A 26,398-nucleotide genomic window follows, 5' to 3' on the forward strand; every position below is an offset into this window, starting at 1 on the left:
GGACACATCTTACACCATATACAAAAATTAACTCAAAATGGATCAAAGATCTAAACATAAGACCTAAAACTCTTAGAAGAAAACACAGTTGGGGGAAAGCTTCATGACACTAGATATGGCAAGGATTTCCTGGATATAACATCAAAAACACAGGCAACAAAAATAAAAATAGGCAAATTGAACTATATCAAAAACCTCTGTGCATCAAAGAACACAACAGAATAAAAAGTCAACCTACAGAGTGGGAGAAAATATTTACAAATTGTATATCTAATACGGGGTTAATATCCAGAATATATAAAGAACTCCTACAACTCAACAACAAAAAGCAAATAACCAGATTTACAAATGGGCAAAGGATGTGAATAAAGAGCTCTTCTAAGATGCCATAGAAATGGCCAACAAGCATATTAAAAGATGCTTAACATCATATTCATTAAGGAAATGCAAATCAAAACTTCAATGAGATATCACCTCACACTCATTAGGATAGCTACTATCTGCCCCGCAAATAAAATCACAACAGTAAATAACAAGAGGTAGAGGTATTAGAACCCTGTGCCCTGTTGGTGGGAATGTAAAATGGTGCAGGCACATTGGAAAACAATATGACATTTTCTCAAAAATTAAAAATAGAATGACCATAGACATAGTGATGCTACTTATGGACATATATCCAAAAAAATTGAAAGCAGGATCTTCAAAAGATATTTGCACACCCATGTTCAGAGCAGCACTATTCACAACAGCCAAGAGGTAGAAGCAACCCAAGTCTCCACTAATGGATGACTGGATAAGCGAAATGTGGTATACATGTACAATAGAATATTATTCAGTCTTAGAGGAAAGGAAATTTAGCATGTGCTACAACATAGATGAACCTTGAAAACATTATGCTAAGTGAAATAAGTCAATCACAAAAAGACAAATACTGTATGAGTTTACTTATTTGAAGTATTTAGTCAAATTCATAGTGACAGAAAGTAGAATGGTGGTTGCCAAGGGCTGGGGGGAAGGGGAAATTTGTTGTTTAATGGCTATAGAGTTTCAGATTTGCAAAACGAAAAAAATCCTGGAGACTGGTTGCCCAACCATGTGAATATACTTAACATTACCGAACTGTACACTTAGAAGTGATTAAGATGGTAAATGCTGTTGTGTTTTTTTAACCACAATTTTTAAAAAAGATATAATTAAGGAAATTTGCTGTAAAGTGAATTTTGGTTAAGTGATTTTTAACGTCATACTATCCGCCATTGTGAAATCCAGAAGATTTCATCTAAATAAATAATCAGAATGTAGTTAAAGCAAAATATATGAAAAAATCTGACAAACATTACAAAAGCATAATAAATGGGAGTCGTAACTTTCTGATAGCTAACTACTCAACACATCAATAATAATACCAAAGTTTTATAGGTGATACATTTATAAGTAGATATACCATGTAATGTTAAATGTGTTAAGATATGGCTGTACATTTCAAATTGTTGTGACTGAGAATCTGCAGGCATATATCTTCTCGAGAGCTTTATACCCAAAATGTAATCTCTCTTTTTTACGGAGAATGAGGAGGAACAATTTACCATATATTTAGCTTTTCTCTAGGAAACATCAGACTAGCTTCTCTGGGTAATCCTAGACTAGCTTGTTACTATATTTTGCATGGGGAGGAACCAAAGAGCATATAAAGCACATGTAGGAAACATTCAGCTCAAGTTTAGAAATGAAAGTTTTCTCTAAAGAGTTCTGTGGCATTAAGTTGGCAGATGACTCAGGTATCAACAAATTAGCAGATTGTGCATATGCTAAACAGACAAATAGTTTGCCTATTTATTTTACACTGTAGCTGATATCCAATTTACCCATTGATGCCGTAGTCTGTTTTGAGCCTTGAAAAAGGACAGCTCACTGTCCAATAAAGGCTATGACCTCTGTGATTGGAAATGACCTAGCAGACATGACAGAGAGCCCCAGTTCTCTGTATTCCAACAGTAAGTTCCTTCTTGGAGTAAATCTGTAACTCAACAAACCTCCTTAAATCCAGAATTGAACTTGTATAAAAATTATTAAGCTGTGAATTGAACTTCTGTAAAAACTATTAATCTCTTAAGTATGTATACAAATAAAAATGTGGAAAAAATTTGTACAGATATGATAGTAGAGCAGTTTGTACTTTTTAAACTTGGATCCGTGGTGCAGTAAACAGTATATCATTTATTGAATGCTTACTCTGTATTCATTTTCTCATTTTAGCTCACTACCACCATGTAATGGAGCAGTTCTTATTCCATTAAAAGCTAGGGAAAGAAAAGCTTGAGAAGAGTACATACATTACCCCAAATAACCCAGCTCAGATGTATTAAGGGTCTGGATTTGAAGACCATTCTCTTGACTCCAAAGCCTTTTGCTCTTAACTTTTAAGCACTACGCTTTCTCCCAGTTTTAGTACACTCACCTTCACTAACCCAATTGAATGGTAGAAGAAAAGTCCTGGGAACTTATCCTACATTTGGTGCATTTTTAGAAGACAAATCCTTTAATCTTCAGAGAGGTGTCTATTACACCTTGAGGAGTATTGTGACATGATGAAAAATTAAGTATTTTATTTAAAAGTCTCTGATGTTGCAGATAAAATTCCAACTTACTTAAATATCCATTATTTTGTATAACAGAATATCTTCCTCAAAAGCATTATAATCATTGAGAGGTATTGAAAGCATTTTGAAATTTAATTATGTTGGTCTTTCCTTAGCATTGATTTTTTAAACTAAATGATAATAATAAAAAGAGGATAAATAAAAATTTTTATTGATGAGAAATGTCATGTAGGCATTAGAATTCTAGAGTTTAACATTTGGAAGGCACCTGAAAAATTATCATGTTCGTTTCCACATTGCAACCAGGGCATAAATTAACCAAGAAAAATAGTCTATTCTCTTCCAAAGAATTTCAGAAAATGAAATTTAAGATATACTTTCAATAATACATCCTGGGTTCTTTAAAATATGCTTGTGTGGTCTAACTTAAGAACCATGCGCAGTTTCTAACTGCAGAGAAATCATTAGCGTACTCCTGGAAAATCAGTCTAGGATGTCCCATTAGTTTCTATCACATCGTCTGCCTGTTCAACGATTCACCTAATCAAGGTAAAGAACTGTTTAAAGGATTTCAGGATCCTGATCTAAAAGTGCTATTGTTTGAAATAATAGAGCTCACAGTCACAGGTTCTTTGAAATCACACAAAGTTATAAATTTTCTGATCCAAAGTGTTTCATGCTTTAGCTACTTTTACAATTTGATCTTAGGTGCTTGGAATTTCAAAAATTTCAGGCAGTCACCATATATATATATATATGTTTTATCTCTAAATGGAACTGTGATAGGACTACACACATGTCTGGGTTAATAAAGATGGTTTTAACAATTTAAAAGAGAGTCTGAACAAATTGAAAAACGATTCTTACCTGAAATGTGTTAAGTGTCTCTGGATCTCAAGGTCTAGAATTGGAGTGGGTCTGGAGGATCCCAGCGGTGATCTATCTTGGCTCAAGAGGTCTTGAAATTCTTTACAAATTTGTCTAAAATAAAAGATTCAAAATTAAAGTTGAACTCTTGAGACGGGGCTTTAATTTCATCCCATGATATTTTTCCAAAGGCTTGTTTTCTCTTTTAAAAGAGGACTAGATAAATATCATAAAGCAACCTCTGAAGTTCCATCTACAACATACAGATGAGGTTACAATGAGTTACAATAGCAACTATGCTCTCAAGTTGATCATGCTCTCAAGATGATCATGAAAACTTTCAAGTGAGTAACAGTCCAGGAACATTGACAAAACCAGTGTTCATTTTTAAGGTGAATATTCATAGATTAACCTCAGTATAAGGGAAAAATCTATAAAACAGGATCACAATTAATAATTCCTTTAAAAAAATTAAAATGTGATTCTGGGGGTGGGGTGTCATGTCTGTAAACAAGTTTAAATCAAGCTATAGGCTTATTTCAGAGCCATGATTCAAGTAGACTTTGGGAAATCCCTTTCCCCAATATTTCATTATAATTCAGACTCTTCTGGACTAAATTTGTGTTTTTAATATTTGAAGTAGACAATCACCCAAATTTAGTCTACTAGCCTCATTTTGTCTCAGAAAAATGATTACATTGTGCTCCACGTAAGATAGTTTCTTGCAAAAAAGTATCAGCAAGGGCATTTTTCTGCTGCTTTTCTTAATTTAAATGATTATGATTTCTGATCATTGGTTTCATATTACCATGATTGTTTGATAACAGTAAAGCCCTTGTGATACATAGTCCAAAAGATATAATTCTGAAGAAGCAAACATATGAAGGAACCGTGTGTGTGTGTTTTTTTTAACAACAAAACACTAGATTAATGCAGAAGCTGAAGAGTGAAGTAAAAGACTGCCGAGGAATTGCTCAAAAGAATCCATCAGCTAAGTGAAACCACTCCACATTCAAGGCATACTATGATAGTGAAGGTTTTTTGTCTGGATTTACAATGGGCAGTCACAAAATGTAATAATGTAGCCCTGACTATAATTACCTATGGAGCCAAAATCAAGTACAGAAGGGTCAAATTATTCCAAGTGAAAGCCACTGCGTGGGCCCAGCCACAAAGTCCTCTCCAAAGCATTTGTGTCATTAAGCAAAAAACTACTACAAAGTGACAAAATGTCTTGAAGCCCAAATAACGTACCATTGAGTTAAAATCAGAGGAGGCTTGTTTATTATAAGGTACCCCATATTTATCGAATTCTTCTGGAGATCATGTGAGACTTTTTTTTTTTTTTACAAGCAATGAGTCTCAGTTTTAATGCCAGTGTTCAAATATCATCATTTCACAGAATTTGCCTTACTCATTTTGAACAGAAGTGAAAGTAAAAGAGGGTCATAGGGAAAGGAAAAGCCAAACAACAAACAGATAAGTCTTTACCTGCTCTAAATCAAACAGGATCCTCCACACCACCTGTTAATGTTTGGTTGCGTCTCAGATGTAGCATCTAAACGCATGTTTTAACAGTGCATGTGTGTACTTCCACTGAAAATATTTTATCTGAACTTCTCACTTTTTCTGTTCTGAGTTAGACTCAGTTGGCTGACTTTCAGGTGTATTGCCTATTTTTAATTAACGAGTAGCAACTTAAATTAAATGTTGATATTATTTGTTGGCATCAAACAGTGACATTTGGTGGGGCATCGTTATCTGTTGCACTTTATGTTATTTAATAGTTATATTGTTATCTTTGTTTTTAGAAAATGTCTTACTAAATTTTAAAATACAGACTCTTGCTATCACTTTTCAGACTAGCAATGTGAATTACTACGTGGTAGGTCATCAGTATGATGCATTATTACAAAGGAATATTGGAGTTGTTTAACGACTGGTCTCTTAATTTTCTATCAGATTAAAATGTATTAAAAATTTAAGTGGAGGTTAAAACATTGCTTTAGTTCGTGTGTTATGATATGGGAATTTCTCGGATAATTGAATAAGCTAATTTAAAGTTGGCAGATCAACTTCTTTACTGTTTAAACAACAGAGCAAGTTACAATAAACTTAAAGTTGAGGAAGAAATGAGGAAAAGGCAAGTGTGGAAAAATTTAACTTATGCTAAGCAATTCAACTACTCCACATATGAAGCTGTATCAGGAGAAGTTTCAGAATTTTCAACCTTGATATTTGATTCTTCTGCTTAATTCACTGACTTTGGACAGCCTCCAGACTTAAAAACAGATGACAATTTTGTAGATTTCCTTTAGGCAATTATCATCATCACATTATGACAGTTACAGAGTTATTATTTTTATGCTTAGTTTTATTCTTATTTAAATTTTTATCTATGAAGCTACAGTAAGAAATACTCTTATTTCTCCAAACAAAATGTCACATTATGAATTACGTAACACAAGATGATCTTCGATGAATCATAAATTCTAACTTTATCACTTACGTCATTGTCCTTAAGGATTTAATTTTTTAGCTGATGTCTGAATTTAAAGTTCTGTTTCTCCTTTTGACTATTAATGTTATGGTAAAAATTAAAACTCGCTAACTATTCCTCTTTACCCTAATGCAGATCAAGTGTTAATCATATTTAGTTCTAAATTCAATGAAGAGGTTTAAATGTGTTTTTCATAAATCAAATAAATGTTTTGTCCAGTACATTTTTAGATTTCAAAAACTGTCTAACTCAGTTTCTATTACCCCCCTTAAATAATTATCTAATTACACGAAAATGTTTGGTTAATCAACAAAGCACTGGGAATAAAGAGGAATTAGGAGGGTAACGGCACTTAATCAATGAGCTTTTCTTACAATTGTATACTCGGCAATATAATTAAATACAACCGAATCTGTTATTCATAGAGGTAAAAAAGAAATATGTAAGCCATTGTGCCCATGTGGATCAGCAATTGGATCTCTCATCTAAAGAATTTTGAATTTTGTATATATTTTTGATACAATTGTCACAGTCCTGTGAACAAAGAAAGGTGAACTGATTAGAATGTAATGAATATCCAGGTAGATTACTTAATTTCAACACTGAGCATTTTAATCGAAAACAGCCAATGCTTTACCATTGGAAAATTTAGAAACTACTCAGAACACATGTTGGATCCATTAATATGTTGCAGAAAGGCATTTATTCCCACACACCCCTTAATTTATCTACTTATATTGATGACTACTTGTATTGAGTATGTTTGCTATGACTGCATAGTCTCCGATTCTTCAATTCTTGTTTCACATGATCTAATAAGAAGATGGAATGGATATAAATAACCACAAAAACAAAACATTTAGTCTGTCTCCTAATTTCTGGATGTTTATAGTCTATTTACTCTTACTTAAAGTAAGGTAATTGGAATTAGTGAATTCAATTCTTGCTTGACATTTAATGGTCTGCAAATGTCCAGCTACGGGAAGAGGGATCAAAGAGAATTACATGTTCTTGAAATATTTCATGAAATCAAAGTTCAAAATATCACCTAAAATAATATACATTACTTAGATCCCATGTAAAAGGGAAGTACTACTCCCTAGTTGAATCCACTACTATAAAATAGACGTCTCCATACAACTTTGACAAATATGAAAGTACTTCTCCCAAGTTCTTCTAACATTTACTTCTGTGAAAACAAAATCTCAACATCAGTTTGAATGCACTGACTCCCAAACACTTAGAGTGATGGGAATTCCCAAGAAAATGGGAGCTTGTGTTTGGAAATGTAATGGTGGCCTTGCTGTGGATGGTGGGAGTGAACAGTTCTAGAATCTGGAGGAAGGAAGACAAGAAGGATTTCTCTGGATCAGGGGGTGAAAGTCTTAGAAAATGCATGATAAAACCACAACCGAGTCATTTTGAGGTAGGAAACATGAAGGTGTTTTCTCTTGGATAATTAGTATTTGGGGATAATAGTATCATTCAGAGGTATCACATGGGTATGCATGTTGGGAAATTTGTAAAATCCTACCAGCTAGAATGATATGCTTTGGGAACACCTAGGAGATGCTACCTAACTTCTAGCACTGTCTATTTCTCCTGATCTGTAATAATTTGTTACAGTCTCCTGAGATTACATTAAGGATACAAACGAACGAACTACATGTACTTTCAGTTCCTTCTGGTAAAACTGAAATATGAAGACCCCTCTGGGTCAAAAACTGTTTGGAAGAGGGAAAAAGTAGAAGCAAAGTAGAAGGGAAGACCACCCCCCGCCCCCCCCTCCAGGGAGATAAACTGCACAAAAAATCTAGGTTTAGGTCTTTCTACTAGCAAGTGTTCAGCAGCTTCCCTAGCACAAAGCTCCTCTCAAAATTTTAAATCCAAGTGTTACATCCCTTATAATGTTCTTTCTCTAACTCTTAGTCTTACTTCTGTCTTTCTGCTATTCCTTTCCCCTTTATCTCCTTGTTTTGTCTTTTCTCTTCTTTTGCCACCACCTTTCATTTCCCTTTTCTTTGGGGCAAGGTGAGAGAATTATCTAGTACTCTCATAAGAGCAATGAATAAATATATCTGAAACCCAAACAGTGACAGCCACAAGCAGCACAAACCCCAAATAATGGACTTAACGTTTCCTGGGCAAAAGCCTGGTGGGTGGTAGGTATGCCACACAAAACCTTAAATTTGTAAGAAGATCCATGTTACTTTAGATGTAGTAGAAGGAGGAATATTTATTTTTGGTTTTGTGCATTTTGAGACATTTACATTTTAGCCAACATATCGTAAAGTCATTTTAAAAAATCAGTTTCTAAGAAGCAATGTTTCTAACACGATCTACCACATACTTTCTCTTTACAAGTTTTCCCCAAATAAGAAACTAATGTATAAATGATAATTTAACCACCTGGGACTCTTAGTTCTAAAATCTGAATATAGAGTTAGGAAATTAAATAAGATTATTAATGGTTTATCTGTAGCAATAACTTGTTTCAGTAAAGAGAAGAGAGCAAGAATTAGCTACCACTTGAAAGATTTTCATCTAAATTTTTTTTTGTCCATGCAGCGCAGCATGCGGGATCTTAGCTCCCCGACCAGGGATCGAACCCTCAACCCCTGCAGTGGAAGCATGGAGTCCCAACATGCACTGTTTTTAGAAGTCCTCTTCTAAAAATTTGAACGTGATTTGAGTAGTACTTAAGGTTCTGCTGGGTTTTCACACAGTAAATGATAGTTCTTTCATTAATTATCAAAGAACTTTCAAGTTTGAGGGAGTTTGAAGTTATCTTATGAAAGCTTCCCCTTTTCCACATCATTTCCCTCATTATTTTAATTCACATTTTAATTGAACTTTTTACAATTTTCAGGAGCTTTCTCACACATTCTATCTTTTCTTTTCGACAATATCACTACAGGGGCTGGGGCAGTTCTGGGATTATTTGCTTAATTATATACAAGAAAAAATGGGGGCACTGATGCCAATTCTTGATCCCAGAGGTCTCTCTGTTACCTCTCATGCATCTGGGTCCTCAATGTTTCACATTCTCTGAGAAGTTATAGTGTTTTAAGATCTTTCTCCTCATTTATTAAGGCACAGTGAGTGGCTTAGACCGAATTGCATAGCAACCAACCAGCATATTTGCCTGGAATCTACATCTGCTAAACATGTTAGGCATTCCTACTATTCCGAAGAGGTTTTCTAAGAACTTTTGTCAGTGTCGGTGCAAATCTTGCTATGGGTGCAATGTTGGGGAAGTCCTTGTTTAATACATCTAGCTGCTGGTGTGTGAGACCCCCCTTAGAGACCAGGTGCTTTCTAAACTTTCCCTCATTCAAAGAAAATGAAAAAAAAAAAAAAAAAACAAAACAGGATGAACGCACACAGAGTCTTCCCCATTCTGCTTACTTGGTCGCTAGGATCATCTTTTTTCTTGCTGTCTGTTCTTTCTGTTCCATATGTTGTCTGGCAAGATGTTCTCCTACTGCTTTGGCTGGAAACTCTGTTTCACAAGTGTAGCCAAAATCTCTAGCCAAGTGTAACGCCTCCCCTGTTGGCAGACAATAAAAGTCAGTTTCTCACTAATTTCCTTGGCAGACAATAAAAGTCAGTTTCTCACTAATGTCCAAATTCAACAAGAGGAACACCTTCTCTTTCCTCAAGCCTCATTCCTGGTTGTGGTCATGTGAATCATTTTTCCTATTCATTCTAAATAAACCAAGGAAAGGAGCTTTGGGGGTGGGGTGGGGTTAAGAAACATGGAGAAACAGAAGCTACTTACCCGGCAGGGGTATGTGGGAAATTGAGGGGGAAAATCAGAAGCACAGTCCAGGAGTTTGGATTCCCCTGGAGGCTCTGACCATTAGACCAGATGGACATCTGAGATCTTACACATGAATGCCCTGGGGGAAAAGCTCTATGGGCATGTCATTTTGTTGCTGCCCAACCTACAACCTATTCTCAATGTATCCTAAATATTCAGATATCTTTTCCAGGAGGCCTATCAAAACACTGGCAAAAGGTCCACATAAATTTTCAAAGAAGTGGGAACACTTTGGAAAGGGAAATAATTGAATTATATCAATTTCACAACATTATGTTGCTAAAGAGATTATACTGCCTAATTACAGTACTAGCGTTATCAGGCTTCATGGTGAGCCTCAGTACCTTTTAGTACTATGTATAGTACTTCTTCAGTACCTTATAAAAAATACAGTGCTTCCTAAGTACAGTATAATGATAAATAACTTTTGTTCTTTCACAAAATCTGAAAGACATGGGGTAAAAATGACTTATTGGCAAGGCAAGATTTGGCCATGGACTCCAGTTTGGAAAACAACAGTATTTTTAAAGCTCAATCAAGCCAATACTTACTTGACCATTAAAACTTTAAAAAAGCAAGCTCTCACTACCTATATATTGAGCACCTACTTCATTCAAGGCAAAGTGCTAGGGAGGAGTAAAGGCAGATATAAAAGGGCACCAAAGACTGTCCCTGTTTCTAGGAAGGTGACAGTCATATCAATGATAGTAGTCACAACAACAACAAATCCAGAAACACCTCAGTAGCACTTTATAAGTTATACTGCATCTACATAAGCATTATCTATAGTCTGTACGTGTTCACTGACATTATATTGATATTATATATCAATATATGTGTTGATATATAATATCAACACATATATGTGTGTATATATATACTTTTTCCCCTCTACTGTTTGTGCAATAGTAGGAGAAGTGAAACAGTGCAAACAGGAGGATGGCAGCGTGCCTCTTAAATTTTGTGTTAAAACCTGATTCTTGAGGATCTGGCCCATTTTAGGCAAACCTCTCACCGTGTGGTAGTTTTAAAAACAGTTTGAATGGAACAGCTGCTATTTACATTTACACTGACAGCCAGATCCTTCCTTCCCTTAGCTCTGTTTACTGCTTTCTCCTGCTTGCGACGTAACATTGTTACTGGATGTATAGCGATGCTACATCAAAAGAAGTGGCAAGTGAAGACACTCTGATGTGTGGTTAAAATGAGTAGACCGTGCCACAAGAGCTTTGTGTGCGAGGACCCAGGAATGAATTAATTAATGGATCCATGGATTAAAAGACACACGACATTCAGGAACAATGACAAATCTACAGTTCAATCCTGTACCACAGATATCTTAGAGTCAACGGGTTTAAGAAAAATAGAAAACTTTGGAGCAGAAAAGCATGTGAATAAGACTCTAGGGGATTTGACTGATTTGTGAAAATAAAGAACTACGAGCTTCTCTGTCTCTGTGGGGAGACGAAGTACCCACGTGAACAAGTAGGTGCAGTAATCTGGGGTGACAGAGTGATCCCTGGAGGGCTAGATCCCATAGAGCAAACATGGTAGCGGCTGTCTCATTTCTGTGCACGATGAGGTGGGGTGCCCCGTGGTGGTTGTTTTCCAGAGAGGATTTAAGCTCTTCCTTTATTTCAATGCACTGTGCCACCTGACAAACCAGGACCACCCCACCTCTGCTTCTTTACACCACTGAAGCAACACAGTAACTTTGGCAAATACGTCCATTGTACTTCATGTCATTCCAAAAATTACTGTTTTAGAAGTAGGATACATGCGGGATAGTTTGAGAGCTTGGACAGAATATTCTAAGTGCAAGGCTTTAGGCTCTCTATGCCAAGTAGTGACACCCCCCTTCCAAAAAAGGGGAAAACACTAAGCATTTTTCAATAGTAACAGCAGCAGTTAATGACTCATGTTGAGGACCTCTCTCTCAAAAAACCAACACAAGCAAAGTTACAGAATACGGGAAGAGCATAAAAAGAGACTTTGCTCTTTTTCAGGGCATCCATTTTTCACACTCAAAAGCAAAAGGTAAAAAACTAAAGGTAAATATTAGGAAACACTTACATGGCAATTACTGGTGAAGCCCAGAAATGGAAAGTTAGTGGAAAACATGTTTTCTGAGGAAAGTGGATTGATCATTTTACTGAGATCCCGGGTTCCCACATTATTTTACCTGAAACAGGTCTAAATGCATTTTTAAAATAGAAATGAACACACCTAATTTCAATATTTTATCCGGTCATTAAGGATTTTTTCTCCTTTTAGAATTATTGTATTTTAGAAGAAAATGTACTTTAGACAACTGTAAATCAATATCTAAAACTAATTTGTACTAAAGGATACTTTTACATAGTTATTCGCTAGACAATTCTCACCAACTGTCACTAAATTCATTGCCTTAGAAAGAATTCAGGTTTAACTTCTTATTGTAATACCCAATATTATTAAATGAAAGCAACAATTCATACGTGTTAAATTCCAGCCACATATCTGTGATTTCAATTTTAATTACATGTATGGAATAGCACATTCAAATCTATCTCTGGGATTACTCTGAGAAGCACCTATTAGATAGCAAATTTGAGAATATTTTCAAATCTGAATGAGATACTTAAAAAGTTATTAAAAAATGTCAAGCTTCAGTAAACGCTAGAGCTGAAGGACAGGTTTAATGTACCCGTTACAGGCTTCCAGAAAGATTCTAAAAGGAGTGCACTCTGTAACACTATGTATCATATAATCTACACTATAGGTAAGTGCCTTATAATGTGGTAGTTTCCCTATTTAACGAGGATTTTGTTTAAATATCAACACTTTGTTCCTCAAAGTGATAGTTTTGTTCCCCATTCCATACTCTGTGCTTAGTACAGTGCCCAATTCGTAATAGGTACTTAGTAAACATCTGTTAAATGGAAAAGCTTTCAAATATTTTATTGGTTAATTATAACAATAATCTTGCGAGGCACCCCTTCCAAAGAATATAAGTGAAAAACCAGAGCAAAAGAGAATTGCTAGAAAGAATGAAATACATAAAAAACCCGTTGAGTATATCATTGTATCAGTGGAGCCATTTAGTAAAATAGATTATGCTTGAAGACAGTGTTTTTCAATCCTTGCTATTCCCATAACCTGGGAGTTTGTTTAATATGTGTGTATACAAGCATGTGTACATACACACACACACACACACTCCCCCCCCCACACACACACACCAGGGTTTCACCCCCTGTCATTCAATCTCTGGAGCCAGGGCATCTGCATTTTTTGGAAGCTCCTGACCTCATCTCAAACCAGGGTTGTCCTAAGGTGAAGGGAAAGCATTATGTGGGGATGAAATATACACCTTCCCCCAAAACAAGGATTCTGTGGCTTATATCAATAAAAAAGAAAACAGGGCTTCCCTGGTGGCGCAGTGGTTGAGAGTTCGCCTGCCGATGCAGGGGACACGGGTTCGTGCCCCGGTCCGGGAAGATCCCACATGCCGCGGAGCGGCTGGGCCCGTGAGCCATGGCCGCTGAGCCTGCGCGTCCGGAGCCTGTGCTCCGCAATGGGAGAGGCCACAACAGTGAGAGGCCCGCGTACCGCAAAAAAAACCCAGTTACCATGGAGTTAATATTAAACTGTAAAGACCTCTGTCTATCTGGGTTCTTGCATACTGAGTTCTGCCTTATTTGGCTGATATAATACACACTCTAGAAACAAAAATGGCTATGTGGTGGGGTAAAGGAGAGACACTGTTAGGGGACCAAAGTCATCAGTCGATTAAAAAAGTATATTTGTTTAAGGAGATTTAGTGTAAGATGAAACTTGCTTTTCATAACAATAGGGGAAAATGGATTATCAATAAAAGATGTTGGGACAACTGGCTGGCCATCCGGGGAAAAAAAACAAGTAAAATTAGATCTATATCATACATCCAACAACAAAAAAAAGTCCAGATGGATCGAAGATTTAAACATAAAATATAGATCCACAAAGTAATTAGAAGGTAACATGGGAGAAATATTTTATAATCTTGGGATAAAAAAGGACTTTCAAAATATTACAATAAAAATGAAAGGCCATGGAATAAAATATATGAGAAATATGATTATATCAATATAAAAAAGTTCTGCATGACATAGATCTGAACAAATAAGCACCCAAACAAAAAACTCATAATAGTAAACAGACAAACCAGAGCCAGGGGTGGAGACGCTTTGCAACTCATATCAGAGGCACACAGCCCGTTTTCCTTATATACAATGAGCACTTACAAATGAATGAGAAAAATGTAAAACGTTACCCTATTGGTACAAAGTAAGTGAACAGACAAAAAAGCTCATAAAATTCTCCTAAGAATATACTCAACCTCCTTCATAATAGAGGTAGTTTATTTTTTTTTTTCCACTCAAATTAGCAAAGATCAAAAAATTGATAGCACCCTGCTCGGGCTAGAGTATAGGGAAGTACTAGCATATCGATGCTTCTTACCCCCATCACTGATAGAATTATAAATTTTCAACCACTGTAAAGAGCCATCTTCCAATAATCTTTTTTTTTTTTTAACATCTTTATTGGGGTATAATTGCTTTACAATGGTGTGTTAGTTTCTGCTTTATAACAAAGTGAATCAGTTATGCATATACATATGTTCCCATATCTCTTCCCTCCAATAATCTTTTAAAATTACAAATGCAAATATCTTTTGACCCTGCAACACATTCTTAGGAATTTATTGAACAGATACACTTGCATATCTGAAGAATTATTTATGTAAGTGTGAGGTTGCTTATTGTAGCATTATTAGTAATAGCCAAAGATTAAAAGCACCTATATGATATTTAGTAGGTCACTGGTTAAATAAATTACGATGCACTCAAACAACGGAATACTGTGCATGTTTAAAAGAATGAACAACTTGTAAAAACTGAAAATAAAACTAAGATAATGTGTGGGGCTTCCCTGGTGGCGCAGTGGTTGAGAGTCCGCCTGCCAGTGCAGGGGACGCGGGTTCGTGCCCCAGTCCGGGAGGATCCCACATGCCGCGGAGCGGCTGCGCCTGTGAGCCATGGCCGCTGAGCCTGCGCGTCCGGAGCCTGTGCTCCGCGACGGGAGAGGCCACAGCGGTGAGAGGCCCGCGTACCGCAAAAAAAAAAAAGATAATGTGTGAAAAAATGTGCAGAACAGTGTGTATAGAGTGCTATAATTTTTAAAATAAAAACCAAAACTATGCATACACATATATATCCTTGGAAGGAAACAGAGAAACCAGTAACATTTGTTTCTTCCAGGAGGGGATCTAAATTGGGAATAGAGTGAAAAGGAGACATTTCACTATATATCCTTTGTAACTTTTGAATTTTTACCATCTAACGAATTACCTACTTAAAATTATATTAATTAAAAAGCAAAACTGCTCTCTGACTCAGTTCTTAGAAAGATTTCATCTAAACTCAAATACTTGTTGTAAATTAAAACCTAAGCAATCCCAAAACTTTCATTACTATTCAGTAGGAGTTAGACATCATTAGGAATAATTACAATCTACCATTTTATTAGAACACCTATGCATTTTGACAAATGTAAACAATGGAGAAAAGCAGCAACTGAGTTTTGAGAAGCGCATTAGTTGGCATGAACTTTGAAAGAGAGCATAGTAGAAAAAAGAAAAAACCTAGGAAAGTAATGCAGAGACGTGCTTCTGAGGAAGCTTCGTGATTTGCAGGAGTGAGTAGCATGCTGGACCAAAGGGGCAAAGGCAGGACTGAGCCGAACAGGCTTGGATACATTTGTTTTTTTGTGCCAGAATAGGAGTAGGAATCCAAGCACACAGTCAGACACAAGGGCATATGTGCAATAGCCTATTTCCTCTACCCTCTACATGTAAACACGTTTCTCCCTGAAAATGAATGAAACCATAAGATACAGGTCAGGGGAGCACTATTAGGAAGTAAGCGAATGATTTAAGAATTTTCCTCTGAGATGATGTCTATTTATCCACAATATTGTAAGATACTGAGATCAATTATTGAAAATTCTGATAGACATGAGTTCTCAGATATTAGACAACAATATCGAATTGTTACCTAATGATCAATTATCAAAGCAGGGTCTCTCGATAGAAACCATTCCATGACTTAGAATAAGAAATTTACAGATAATACCTATAAGTCTGAAAAAAAAAGGCATTTTTCCAAGAAAGACCTTAAAATGACTAACATAGACTGCACTCGCATTTACTTATTGAGTCCAATTCCACTGGCAGCTCTGAAACGCAAAGCTGTGCCCGAGAAGACATTGTCAATGCTAGAGTGTTTGTGTGCAAAAGGGGACACCAGGGTCCCCTAGTGATTAGGCTCTTCCAGGTCATCGTGTGACTAAAGTGAGCACCAGTTAGAACTATTATAACAATATAACAAGGGGTCAATGTATTACCCTTTTAATATCACATACAGTTTTAGAAGAAAGCTGGAAACCTTTATCCCAGAGGAGGGACTTAGGTGGAAATGTGATATCTGGAATGGCTGGTGAAGGAGTTATGTTGGGACGATGGTCCTTTCAGACCTACAGCCATGCTGTGCGTCCTCAGAGATTAGCCCTAAGCTCCACACACCCAGAGAAACCCACTCTGGTACCTGTGTGAAGACAAGGGGAATAGCACCTTTGTCCTAAATTCCGTGAGAAGAGCAAATAATGCTGAGTGTGCCCTGTGCGTGTATTATCACTGATACTTGGCAAAAGGATTTTGGCGTTTGAATCCTACAAGCCTCAAGTAGCGAACAATACCTCTTCCTAAATTAAAAAGCCATGGACTAATCGTACGAAGAAAACTTGCTCCCTAATATCTCGTTTATAGGAAAGCATTCATTGTCAAGTTGATCGTTCTTTTCCCTGGTTTCTTGGAAATGCAATCATATAGGCTCAGGATTAAAGACAAAGGGGAAATAGCACCAAGTGATAACATTCCTGTCTCCTACCTTAGGTTGATTTGGCTGAAGTGGAAGGAAAAGGTTTTGTAGGATAGTCTCCTAACTAACTAACTAGATTGGCACCCTTTTGAAAGTACAAGAGACACTATTGATAATTATTCCAGAAAAACAGAAAGAACCAAGATTTAATGTCATCCTAACTTTGGGGGATTAAGTGGCAGCAGATGGTGCATCAGGATGTTAAAAACAGCTTGTACTATTGGATGCAAAAAAGCCCCACAAGCTTGCCCAGGATTCCTAGCAGCACGGATGTCCAATCCATGGTGAAAAACAGGCTCAGGAATTGATAACTCTTTCTATTCCTTAGTTATATTGTTATAACTGTTGTAACTCTAACTATAAATATATAGTTAAATTCAGAAGTAGTTTAGCAATGCAACTGTTCAGAATCCATGCCACTAACATAAATCCGAGTGGAAAACACATGGTGATGTTGCAAACCAGAAGACCTGGGTTCTCCTCCTTGCTGCTCCCGTGATCCTGTGCAAAATGGTTAATCTCACTGTACCTTAGTTTTCTCATTTGAGAATAAAGATAACTAAAATTTATCGACACCAACTTTTTGCTGGGCACCCTGTGAACTGCTTTATAAACATTCTGATTTCGCTCCGGCAACAACCTTATGAGGAGGGTACTATTATTAACACCCCTTTATAGGTAAGGACACTGATGCTCAGAGAGGTTGTGAGTCTTTCCCTAGAGCACACAGCTAGTAAGTGGTAGAAGTGGGTTCAAACAAGGTTATTTGGCTCCAGAAGCATACTCTTTAACCACGTGCGCTATGTCCCACTGCCTTAGACTACTCAATCTTCCATTTCCCTCCAGGGTTAAAGTTTTATGATCCTGAGTAAATTCTGCTATTAAGTAACACTATTGTTTAGGGAGAAAGAGACAAGAGAACAGGTACTAATTTTTATTAAGTGTCTCTTTGCCCCACTGTGTCAAGTGTTTAACGTAGCGAATGTATTTAATTCTACAAAAGACACACAAGGCAGATGTGGCAGAAATGGGAGCTGGACCGTCCAAGATTTGTCCTTTCTTTTATACTACAGAGTTGTTGCTGAGAAGATTCTGCCCAGCTAGACACTACATTTTCTGGTATATCTCATGCCTCTGGAATTAGGCATAGCCATGGGACTAGTTGTCATGGAATGTATACGGTAGCAACGTGGGCCAATTCCTGGCCAAGTGGATTGGAAGCTGTGTCCTTTCACCATCGTGTCTTTCCTTATTGTGAGCTGAATGCCTAGGGCTCTCAGGACCTAGAGGAGGGCATAGCTAGAGGTGGAAGTACTCTGGTCCCTGAATGAGACTAAGAGGAAGGAAGGGCCCGGGGGAGAAACACTCACGTCATCTGTGAAGAGTGAGAAATAAGCTTCTATTGTGTTAAGCCACTGAAAATTTGGAAATTAACTGTTATAACAGCTAGCATTACCCTAAACATCACAGATAGTGTGATCCTTATCTGTAAGTTAGGAAAATGAAGCTCAGTCAGGTTAAGCAACCTGCCCAAAGTCAGCCAAATGTCAAAAGTATTATTACTGGGGGCAGAGGTGGAGGTACTAGGCCAAGGGATGAGGTGAGGTGTGCAGGACAGGGGCTGGGAGCTTACTTTAAAAAGAAAGGAAAGAAAGAAGGAAGGAAGGAAGGAAGGAAGGAAGGAAGAAAGGAAGGAAGGAAGGAAGGAAGGAAGGAAGGAAGGAAGGAAGGAAGGAAGAAGGGAGGGAAAACTAAAGAAGGAGGCAAAAGGGACTAAAGGTTTAGATTTGAAAAGAGTGAATAGATACCACACACAATATGTGTAAATGGTCCCCTTTCTTTTGCTGATGCATATTTATACCCTTCACTGCCCCATACTGTTTTTTAAATATATATATAAACAGAACTTGATATCTGGTCATGACAAACTGAAAGCCAAGGCATTTATGTTTAAGGACTTAACTATGCTTTTGGAACTCCTGGTGCTGCCTGAGAATGCTCTATGAGCCTTTGCAAGTCCCAGGAAAGCACCCCACTCAAGGGAACAAAACTTCCCTCCAGCAGCACTCCATAACTTTGGCCATCTTGGAAAACCTCAAGTGAGGTGGGAGAGATAGACGGGAATGACTCCTCATTCCTGCCATAATTGACCCCTTATACTTGTTTTAACAACCACCAATGTTGCAAAGATTGTTCTGGAATAAAATATAGAGGAAGCAGCTAATTGGTGATTCATAAATAATAAATATATAGCAAGAGTGTTAGAACTAGAACAATAATATTGGCCAAACTCTTTGAATGTTTTCCAGATATAGAATTTCTCCCACTCTGGAAGAGTCTGGGATTATCCCAAGATCTCAGGAAGATCAGCGAATCGGGTTAAGCAATTCTAATCCCCTGAATTTTCTGGAAAATGACAACTCTCTAATGTTATAGATACCAGAGTGGACAAAGGAGAAGTCATAGCAATGTGATTAACAAGGGAAAATAAAAAGAACTCCAGGCTTATGATAAAGTGGGTACAAGAAGTTGTACCAACCATTAGTTATATATCTAAACCCCATTAAATGAAGACATATGAGTAAAAAAGGAATATGATCCAGTATTACATTCAGTGGACTCTGAATTCAAATACTCATATCTCATTGTAGGTCAAATATATCTGTGCTACGTGGACCGAAAAAAAATCCCCACTCTAAATATGTGCCTTACTAAAATGTTCACTTTCCAAACAACTTTATCTGGTGAAAAAAGTTAGTCAGTCTCGAGTTCTTCATCCCACTGATTATTAGGCGCAATGCTATTTGTAACAGAAATGTTGTGAATAATTTAAATATTATAAATTTGCATGAAATAGCCCTCTCATAAATTCCTAAAATAGTCCCTAAAATAATGACTCTAAGATGTTGATTTGACAACGATGCTAGAATGGCACTATTAGTAGAGTGACTCCATTTAAAAGAAATACAGGGGGGGCTTCCCTGGTGGCGCAGTGGTTGAGAATCTGCCTGCCAATGCAGAGGACACAGGTTCGAGCCCTGGTCTGGGAGGATCCCACAACTAGCCCCGTGAGCCACAATTACTGAGCCTGCGAGTCTGGAGCCTGTGCTCCGCAACAAGAGAGGCCGCAATAGTGAGAGGTCGGCGCACCGCGATGAAGAGTGGCCCCCGCTTGCCGCAACTAGAGAAAGCCCTCGCACAGAAACGAAGAACCAATACGGCCATAAATAAATAAATAAATAAAAATTTAAAATAAAAAAGGCAAAATTCCTTAAAAAAAAAAAAGAAAGAAAGAAATACAGGGGGAAATGATTATAAAATAATTTAAAACAAAATGATTGAAAACCCAAGGCAAGTGTGGAAACCTAGGAATATCACGATGAAACCACTGTGAGGTTAGTGACAAGGGTAGTTTTTGAAAACCATACCTTCATTTGCTAATTTCATTCCCTGTTATAAGGTACCTTACTGTTCACTGACTGAATCTTGACAAAGGGTAAATCATGTCTGCATGGAGAGTCTAGCAGGGTCCCCATACACTACTCTTTCTTTGGGATTTTTATCAAAACAGCATCAATGGCAAGGCTGTATTCAAAGCATCCCCACAAAGGGGCCGAGACAAGTACTAAAAAGTCGCAGAAGGTCGACCTTAAGGAGATTTATTTCCAAGTGTGGTCGAGGAGGAATAAAGCCAGTCAGAATTATCTTGTTCTCAAGTGCTGTACCAAAATGGGGAAGGATTGAACCATTGCTGGACTGAACCCCAGCAATGTCTTGGGCCATCAGGAAGGTAAAAAGTTTCTAAATGATGAAACCAATTAGTATTCTTTCCTACAGAACCTTAGGTCTATAAGAAAGCTGATGGACCATTTTTGACAGTTGGAAATCTCATTTTAGAATTTCTGGAAAAAACTAATCTAAAATGTCACTGGCTCCCGCAAAAATGTTTGATTGAGGGGCAAAAATATTACCAAAGACATGGTCGATTCAAGGTCTATGAATACCAATCAGTAACCATGGTAAAGTTTTAATTTACCAGCTAAAATGGTATAAGCAAAACAAGCTTGAAATAACTGAATTAAATCCATGTTAGCACAAAGAGGACAAAGGTCACACATATTAGGTTCTCCTCTTGTCCTAAGACCACTATGTACCATGTGTCATGACCCATGACTCAACAATGAGTCTTGAAATAAATTTAGTGGGCTTACACTCAGCATTTAAAAGTAGTGGGTTTACAATCAGCATTTTAAAAGAATACAAAAATATGAAATAGAATAAAAATACCATAGAACATAGTACATAGTAGTGAAACTTAAGACGCGTGTGTGTGTGTGAGAGAGAGAGAATGCACACATTTGAGGGTCATAATGTAACATGTGGGGAGTTGAGGAATGTAAAAGGTCCCTTTGCCCCTAAATCTCATTTCCTCAGTTCCATCAGAATGCCTGGAATTCAACAATAAAATATTTATTTCTCTACACCATGAATATTTGGGGGATTTCAAAAGCATCCAGTTAAAGTGAGATGTATCTGAGAAGGATACAGTCTTAAGTTCCATCAGCCAAGGCTGATGTGACACCTCTGTGAGCAGAGGTGAACACAAGCGAAGCACTTTTGTGATAGGAGAGTTTTGCTGGAAGAGTAGATGGCAAGACCACGAGATTGTCCTAGGATTTCACGTTTTAACCTGTATCCTTTCTGTGAGCGTCCATCAATGATTCCCACACAGGGTGCTCTGGTGTTGTGGGCTAACATAAAAATCAATAAGAAGAATTCTGAATATACCCTTTTAGGGTTCTTCAGGTTTTACTGGATAGACATTCACAGACACCTTGGATAAAGGTCTCTCTTAGGGCCTTTACTTTTCACACCAGTTACATGAAAAGTATCTCAAGGAACATTTAAGTCAATGATCCTTAAGCCTCATTATACATCAGGGGGTGTTTTTGAAAATGTAGATACCTATGCCGTACCCCCGGAGACTGCATTTCAAGTGGTTTGGGAATGGGGCCCAGGCCCATGATTTTACTGTGGAATTGGGTTTGAGAACCAATCATGTTCTACGATTCATATGATTCTTGAATCCACTCATATTTTGAACAGATTTTGTTCTTTTGTTAGATAGCTATAATTTTCATGATGTTTTCACTTAAACTAAGCGGGAATCTGTCTCTCTTTAGAATCAATCCATGAGTCATTTTTTTCTACTTTGCTCTTCCTTGAGTACGCCCAGCCCCCATGGATGGATTATGGGTCAACTCCCTTTACCATATGCCAGCTCTTAGTATTAGTATACACAGCAAACAGCACAAGATATATAACATAGTAACAGTTAACACTTATTAAATGTTCATGACCAATAATACTATTGTGGTTGTTATCATTATTACAATTAGGGAGTAAAGCAAAGATACCTGTTAATAGCAAAATCAGGGACTTCCCTGGTGGCCCAGTGGGTAAGACTCTGCACCCCCAATGCAGAGGGCCCGGGTTTGATCCCTGGTCAGGGAACTAGGTCCCACATACATGCCGCAACTAAAGATCCCATGTGTCACAACTAAAATCTGGTGCAGCCTAAATAAATAAATAAATATTTTTAAAAAAAATACCAAAATCACCAAAGCAATTTTGCCAAGACCAAGGTCAAGAACACACTACTTCACAGAGTTGTTCAGTAAGTAGTGTGTGTTGATAATCTGGAAAAAGGCAAGATGTTTGTTTGTATGTTTCACTTACCTTTTACTTCCTACAGTGTCTTATGGTCAAGTGAGAAACCAATGCAAGAAAAGTGTCATAGGTGTGCTCAGATAAGGCTTGGCAAAAAGGCTTCTTCGTTCATATTTAAGGCAATAGCATTCTAGGTTATGGAAGAACTCTCCTTTGAATTCAAAAGCTCCTCCACAAAGTTTAAAAGGTCTCCAATAATACCTCTTCTTAGAAGACTGAATGAGAATATGTAAAGTTTAGTTCTTACAGAAGAAACACAAGGGAAAAGGTAAATTGGAAAACAAAAACTTCTGGGAGTATGTTTCCACGTCTGTGTCTACCCCACTGGCGAACCTTAACCTTTCTGTGAGTCAGCTTACCCACACATAAAGCCGTGGAACTTCACTGTACTTTAAGAGATGTCTATCGGATTAATACAGTGTGCTCTCAGGCTTGGTGCCATGTCTTGAGTCCTGTGAACTCTCTATAAAGGATTATTATTTATCCTGTAGATCATGTTGCACTGAATAACAATGAGTTAAACCAGATTTATCTGAACGCTAAAATAAACAATAATAAAAATCACAATTGCAGAGTTTTTTTGTTGCTGTTATGTGGGGAATACTTGTCTAAGTACCTAAATCTTCTATTGTTATCTTCTTTCCTATTACTGCCAAGATTAGTAAATCAGATGATAGTTTATGAATCAATATCTAAGCCTTATATTAAGTCTAATTTAATCTTCATTATCATGATTAGTTGGGAAATTCACCTGTAACTATCGTAACAGTATAGACAAAAATGAAACAGCATAATCAAACAAACGTGAATTTCAAAGAATTGCTAACCTTCCATCATTACCTTGTGGAGCTAAAAAGTCATACCTTCAACTAAGGAAGTGAGGAGGGTAACGTTGGCTGCTTTCCGTCTTCCGGCTGGCAAGTTCAGGCCAAGCCTATCCAGTTTCTCCCTCAGGCAGCGACCCCCATTCTTGGATTTTGCTCTGTCCGAAAACAAACAAAAGCTAGGTTTTGAAGGTTGACATTCGGAGTAAAATGATGAGAAGACTTGACCACATGGGGTATTCAACATGGGACAGAAAATGTAAGGGCTGAGGGTTGGGGAGCGTGGTACCAGTACAGTTAGAAGACCGCAGTGCCAGAAAACACCTTTTTCTTACCTTCTCAAAATGCCTCCCAAGAGTGAAGCATTGAGGCATTCAGGTGGTGAGAGGCGTCTCTTCACCTCAGCAATGGTCACCTTGTATTTGGAAGTAGAACTGAGAAGGGACAAACGACCAGGGACAGAGCAAAACAAGTCTGTGGGGTTGACCACGCAGGTGCCACCTTTGGAGGGAAATATATATTATATATTAGTGACTGTGTGAGCAGATAACAACATAAAACACATGTGATAAACTTACTATCACAACACTACATAGGATTTGGAAACACCTGGCACAATTTTCCTTATACATATATCACCTGGATCATCTCAGACAGCTGCTCTGAAGATGTCCTTTCAAATAACACTCAAGGTTTGTCTTTCAAATATCACACAGAAAATATTTGTGAGGGTATAAAAATTAAAATATTTTAGCCAAAATTAGCATCCTATGGAGTGTTGGCTGGCCCACCAAATTTAATTTTGACATCATCCACAACAAGAAACACTTCAATTAGGTAAATACCCACAAAGGGTAGATATTATATATCCATGGCTCTGTGTGTGTGTGTTTTTGTATGTGCACGCATAAACACAATGGATAGGGTTTTTTTTTAATCCATGACTTACTATATAGACAAAAGTTTTGAAGCTCTTTTCTAAAATGTTTGAGAAGCGCCATCTCTCTCCCCTCGATCATCTAACAACTATAGGCACCAGAGTCATTCAATCCCCAGGTACCACTAAAACTCATGTGCCCATTGCCAGAAACTCCCAACCCATGTGAGTGGATAATTGGTCAAATTTCTCTACATATGTCAGCCGTCAGGATCAGCACACACAATCAAACACAGCACCAGACTTAGAACATAGTAACAGTAACACATTAAATGTTAATGGCCAATAATGTTACTGTATTTGTTATTATCGTTATTACTAGTAGAGAACAAAGCAAAGTTAACTGCTGTTAGCAAAATCACTAAAGCAATTTCGCCCTGCTGGGGCTCCTGGAGCAGAAGCCTTCTGTCTCCAAGGTCCAGAAAGCCCCCTGGAGCTTTTCTCTCCTCCAGGAATAACAGAGAACATCCCCTAACCTCAGGCAGCTGAAGTAGACTTGAGGACGCAAAGTGATCATCAGTGGGGAGGGTTTCCTACTGCCGGATCCTCCCTTAACGCAAAAATCCTGAGCCAGTGTCCACGCTGCTAATGCAGTGGCTGTACAGCCTCAGGATCCAAGGCTCCTCCCTGTGCCCTGAATAATCTGAGGGCAGAGCTTTGGAGGTTCCGTGGCAAGTTCAAATTCAAAGGTTGCTTTTCTGAGCATACATTGTATTTCTTCAGTTATGGGTAATCTTAAGACCCATCTCCAGAAAACGGTCAAGTTCTATGAGGGAAATGAGGAAAAAGTAGGTGGAGGAAGAAAAATGGGCAAGAGAGTGTTGTCCAATATTTTTACTCAAAGGGTAGTTCTCAGCTGGCAGCATTGGCATCTCCTTGGCAGCGTGTTAGAAATGCAGAATCTCAGGCCCAACCACAGACCTTCTGAGTCAGAGTCTGCATTTGAACGAGTCCCTCAGGTGATTCATGTGCTCGTTACTTTTTTTTTTAACATCTTTATTGGAGTATAATTGCTTTACAATGGTGTGTTAGTTTCTGCTTTACAACAAAATGAATCAGTTATATATATACATACGTTCCCATATCTCTTCCCTCTTGCATCTCCCTCCCTCCCACCCTCCCTATCCCACCCCTCCAGGCTGTCACAAAGCACCGAGCTGATCTGCCTGTGCTATGCGGCTGCTTCCCACTAGCTATCTACCTTACGTTTGGTAGTGTATATATGCCCATGCCTCTCTCTCGCCTTGTCACAGCTTACCCTCCCTCCTCCCCATATCCTCTAGTTCATTCTCTAGCAGGTCTGTGTCTTTATTCCTGTCTTACCCCTAGGTTCTTCATGACATTTTTTTTCTTAAATTCCATATATATGTGTTAGCATACGGTATTTGTCTCTCTCTTTCTGACTTACTTCACTCTGTATGACAGACTCTAGGTCTATCCACCTCATTACAAATAGCTCAATTTCGTTTCTTTTTATGGCTGAGTAATATTCCATTGTATATATGTGCCACATCTTCTTTATCCATTCATCCGAGGATGGACACTTAGGTTGTTTCCATCTCCGGGCTATTGTAAATAGAGCAGCAATGAACATTTTGGTACATGGCTCTTTTTGAATTATGGTTTTCTCAGGGTATATGCCCAGTAGTGGGATTGCTGGGTCGTATGGTAGTTCTATTTGTAGTTTTGCTCATTACACTTTGAGAAGCACTGGTGTAGGAGTCACCACCTGCCTTCCCTTCCTTGAGTGAGCAGCTCAGATGGAATGTTATGTCCATCAGGTCTGTGGCATTCAGATTCAGGTGTGTTTTCTAGGCACCAGGGCTAAGGAATCTGGGAGGATGTTTAAAAGGACAAAGGGGCCCTGGACCTGGGTGCAGAGAACAGGTTAACTTTGCCCCACTCTTAAAGTGTTTCTACCCCTGTGCTTTCTGGAATTCCTCCTGCTGTCCTACAGTTATCCAAGATTCCCCTGAAAGTGCTAGGACCCGGGTCTTTCTCCCTAAGCATTCCGAGGCTGGAGATCACCCTGAATGCCCCCTACTCCAAAACACAGGACCGGATATTGAGAACATCCAAGCAGCCAGCTCTCTACAGGCTGGAAGACGAGTCCTGTACACTTGGCTAAATTCCCAATGCTGGTGTCTGGAAACCTGCC

At 37.9% G+C, this 26,398-nt stretch overlaps 1 protein-coding gene across 1 annotated transcript in view; it reads right to left on the minus strand.

Moving 5' to 3' along the window:
• TFAP2D (transcription factor AP-2 delta) overlaps positions 1-26,398 on the minus strand; it is a 55,573-nt gene that overhangs the window by 16,349 nt on the left and 12,826 nt on the right. The window contains exons 4-7 of the mRNA XM_067755822.1: positions 23,639-23,804; positions 23,343-23,461; positions 9,376-9,517; positions 3,468-3,581 (exon numbers count right to left, since the gene is read on the minus strand). Coding sequence (XP_067611923.1) covers positions 3,468-3,581; positions 9,376-9,517; positions 23,343-23,461; positions 23,639-23,804 — 541 coding nt within the window. The remainder of the gene's footprint in view (positions 1-3,467; positions 3,582-9,375; positions 9,518-23,342; positions 23,462-23,638; positions 23,805-26,398) is intronic.

Source organism: Pseudorca crassidens, chromosome 10, assembly GCF_039906515.1.
Source record: "Pseudorca crassidens isolate mPseCra1 chromosome 10, mPseCra1.hap1, whole genome shotgun sequence".
NCBI lineage: Eukaryota > Metazoa > Chordata > Mammalia > Artiodactyla > Delphinidae > Pseudorca > Pseudorca crassidens.